Genomic DNA, 4,419 nt, shown 5'->3' on the forward strand with positions numbered 1-4,419 from the left:
ATGCTTTTTTTAATTAAAAAAATTAAAAAATTAAAAAATTTTTACAAAAAAGTACATCTACATTTCAGAATTTTTCAAGCAGAAGATAAATACAAAGAATAGTTGTGGATGTGAGGATGAAAAGATGTGTAAGCCAAGGAGCAGAACAAGAGGGTAATGTGATAGGAAGGAATCCATTCAATGCAGCTCATATCGCAAATGAAAAGCAAATATGGAAGGCACATTTTACGGTTTCCAGAAAACACCCCTTATTAAACCTCCCCTTGTGCCCCCATCAGCTTCCCTTCAGAACGTCTCCATTTCTAGCAACAGTGGCAAGTACTGCTAAGGAACTGCTCTCCCAGTATTCATGTCCTGTTTATTCTTCTAGTGAACGCCTCTAAAACTGCCCTTTCATTTTCTCTGGCAAGCATACCAAATTATCTCCGTACTCCTGAACCATTCATAAGTTCATTCATTCATATTTGCACTCATTCGGACATTAATATACAGTGCTAGAATACAAGCTACCCCCACGAATAGGAGACAGAGACAGACTACAATGAACTATTTCAATAGCAACACCACTTTATTAGGACCTGACTGTGTGCAACTGCTAGCTACACAGTGACCACACTGTAAGTCCAACAACAACCCTAAACCACACATAATCATCTTCTAGTGAAATAGAAACTGAGGCACAAAGAGCTGAAGTCACTTGGCTTGGATCATCGTGCTAGTAAACTGCTGGTAGAATCCACAGGCACCCTAGCTCTCCACCACTTACTTGGTGCATCTACTGCATGGACCCCAACAGTCCTCCCAACCCTGCCTAGACAGGGTTATCAAAGTCTTCCTCATTCAGCAGCATGAGTTCTTATAACCTCTGGGCTGAAAACTACCCCCCAATTATTCCTTTAGCCCGACCTTCAGTCTGACACTCAATCAGAAAACAAGGACTGACTCCATCTTTTTTCCTTACTAGCTCAACTCTCATAAAAGCAGTTAATATCTCTAATCTTCCATTTTCTCACTCATGAATTGGGGATAATCTTAAGATAAACGTAGTCTTAAGATAATCACAAGATAAAACTATGAAGTGAAAAAACACAAACATGTTCAATAACGGAAGTTACAGTTCCCAACTTTTGTACACAAACCTTTTATTTTACATAATGAACATATTGTTTCTTTTACAAAATCGGAGTTCTCCCTCAAATCACACTATCACCTACCCTCTGTTAACAGGCACTCCATACACATCTGCACCATGAATCCAAGTCCAATCTTATTTTCAAGGCCAAAGTCAAATTCTACTTTCTCCAAGAAGCCTTCTCTAGTCACCCCAATGAACATCACTCCTAAGTGCCACTTGAGAAAGAGAAACAAAGAAGTGCATATTCAAGATCCATTATGAGTTGGGCACATAGTTCAGTTGGTAGAGTACCCACCAAGAATGTACAAGACTCTGGAGCGTGATCCCCAGCACTGCATAAGGGGTGCACACCTCTAATCCCTGCACCTGGGAGGTAGAGGCAGGAGGATCAGACAAGGGGTCTACAATGTACTAACATTTTCTAATCTCTTCTATTTCACTTAAAATATGAGTCTTCATTAATTTTATTTCACAATCACTGATAAGCAGCAACCCAGTATTCAAAATACACAACCATAAAAGATATAAAGCTACATAAATAGGGAATTTGTTATCAAAAAGTATGTAATCTATTTGGAAACAGAATAGTCAAGCAAGTCTGTTCTGAACCCCCTCCAATCCTGCCTTGATAAAACAGGAGACATGCTTATTGACCTGCATTTCCCTATCACAGAACATAAGTAACAAATTGTCTGAACTATAGACATAACAAACAGCAGGCAATTCAGAGCCACTTTTTGAATGAACTGAATGATGTTATGGATTCTCAGAAGGAGAAACTGCATAGAATGAACTTTCTTCTCACTGAGCTCTTAATACTTGAGGCCTAGACCAATCTTTGAACGAACTGATTTGGCTAGTTTTGTTTTGCTTTCTTTGCTTGAGGGAGAGGAGGGGCAGGCAGGGCTCAGAGATGAAGGAAATAGAACTCAGGGCCCCACACTTGTGAAGGAAAGGCTCTACCACTAAGTTGTATCCCCTGCCCAGGAATAATCTTTTTGTAGTGCTGAATGCATCAAGAGTTCAAAGAGTTCAATGGTAGAATTCTTATCTAGCAAGTCTAAGACAGTAGTTTCTAGTAACAGTAGTCTTTGCCAAAGTCAATCAAGGAAGAAATGTCCAATTACAATAATAAGTCTATTACTGGCCTCTACACTACATCCTTAGTACTGAAAGTGGGATTCCCTGATAAATATTGCCCTAGAGTTAGTTAGAAATGCACTCTCCAGCCCCACCAAGACCTACTGAATCAGAAACCCCATTTTAAGCTGATCCCTGGGATTTTCCTAATATACATTAAAGGTCATTCTTGACAAAACTGAAACTCGGTTTCTGAATTCTCAGAGGGAGTCAATTATCTTTTCCTGTGTTCTAGAGAGACAGGAGAGATAAATAAAGCTTAGGTGGCAAGAAAAAAAAAAAAAGCCAGAGCAAAATGTATTATATCAAAAAAAAAAAAATCCCCTGAAAAATACACATACACTATCTGAACATTAGCGCATGTGTATACCTGAAGGCTTTATTTAACAAAGAACACAGTGCCAGACAGGAGAAACCTCCCTCTGGGGTGTTGGTCAAAGAGTAATCCAACAGACTCACAAAATGACACAGGCTATTGCCACAGCCCTTAATTACTCCCCAGAGCTTGAAGGTAAGACCCTACTGATGAAGACAGGACACACTTCAGACACAGGACTTGGTGCAATGGAGCAGGAACCCACACGGAAGCCTCCTCCCTGAAGACTAGCTCTCATAGAGCTAAAGGATACTATGCAAGCTGCTAAGGGGGAAAGCTACTCTTTAGATTTCATAAAGTTACATACAGAACCATAACCCTCATCAGACTTCAAGAAGTTACACACATAACCACACCCCACTGTCAGAGAAATCAGGGATATTATTGATCCAAGCTATAAGTTCAGTGAGAAATAGGGCTGGATCACCAATTGAATATTAAATGAAACTTTTAAGAAACATACAAAAACCCACCTGCCTTCTTAGTACATAGACTTTACAGTCAAGAAAATTATAATTTCACTGGTCAGAGTAATATATCTTTAATGCCCTGGATGTGGTTACTGAAGAACATAGTGGCAATATTGAGGCAAGAACATCTTTTAACAGTTCTTGGTCGGGAAGTTACAGGTTACAGGTACGTTTCCAAAAAGTCTCTTGTAACTGCAGTGCATGGAAACCTGTGTAATAAAATGACCTAAGCGCCATAAATCGGATCTCCTAACACCTTCTCTGATTCAAAGACTAAAACCACTCTAAATCACCACAGAAAACCTCAAACCAGGAGTCCACTCTGAGAACTTGCCAAACCCTCAAGTCACAACCCTATCATTGCAAACTGAGACAAGATCTGTGGCACTGGACTAGGGGGAAATACACCCTGCTCCTACTAGAAGGGGATCACCGGGGATGAGGAGAGACTGCAGCCATTCGTCATCTTACTGATAGACACCACCTCTCCATCCGAAACCGAGAGACGTCCCTGGCTGGGCTGTGCCCTACACTAGAGCTGCAAAGTTGGGCGCACATCCTCGCCCTGCCACAAGCTGGGGATGGCAGCACGCCGACCACCCCGACTCCCAGGCTACCCCAAAGCTCCCCACGGAGGGCGACCCCAGGCGGCCCCGACCCTCCCCCGGGGGGTGAACCCATCCTCCACACCGCGCCAGGCCCGGGGCTCACCAGGTACAGGGGGGCATAGATCCTCAGGGACTCCTCCAGGGCTCCCCAAGTGATCTGCAGGAAGGAGACCCGGCAGGAAGGGTGCCAAGTGTGGCCGATCTCGTAGCAGTTGTGCGGGATGGACTTGCTGAGGGCCGCCATGACGAGCCGCGGCGGCCGGATCCGAGACACCCGGGCCTGGGCGGGCAGCGGCGGACACGCTACGGCGGGGCTGCGGCGCAGGCCGCTCGGCGTGCGGAGAGGGGAAAGGTCACGGCGGGGATTACTCGGGGCCAAGTCCTCGGATGTTGGCCGCTCTGCGTACAGCAGCGTGAGGGGGCGGAGCGCGCACGGCGGAGGCGGGGAGAGGCGGCGCGTGCGCGCTCCCGGGGAGAGCCGGGCCTCGGGAGAGCGCGCGGTGAAACAAGGACTTCCAGTCTCCGCTGGCGCCGTTAGCTCCTGGTCGCGCCTCCCTCCCAGGCCTGCCGCGCTAGAGCGCATGCACGCTGATGAGAGCGCTCTAGTGGGTACCTCCATGGCCAGGCTGTACTCCAGTCTCTGCTCTCTCAAAGCCTAGTCAAGTCGGGCAGAAGTCTTTGTTGGGAGCG

General features: G+C 45.4%; 1 protein-coding gene across 1 annotated transcript in view; it reads right to left on the reverse strand.

Moving 5' to 3' along the window:
- Tmem135 (transmembrane protein 135) overlaps window positions 1-4,158 on the reverse strand; it is a 272,569-nt gene extending 268,411 nt beyond the window's left edge. The window contains exon 1 of the mRNA XM_008844130.3: window positions 3,833-4,158. Coding sequence (XP_008842352.1) covers window positions 3,833-3,973 — 141 coding nt within the window. The 5' untranslated portion in view covers window positions 3,974-4,158. The remainder of the gene's footprint in view (window positions 1-3,832) is intronic.
- Between the last annotated feature and the right edge of the window lie 261 nt (window positions 4,159-4,419).

This window comes from Nannospalax galili, unplaced genomic scaffold, assembly GCF_000622305.1.
Source record: "Nannospalax galili isolate Female #2095 unplaced genomic scaffold, S.galili_v1.0 scaffold278, whole genome shotgun sequence".
In the NCBI taxonomy this organism is placed as follows: Eukaryota; Metazoa; Chordata; class Mammalia; order Rodentia; family Spalacidae; genus Nannospalax; species Nannospalax galili.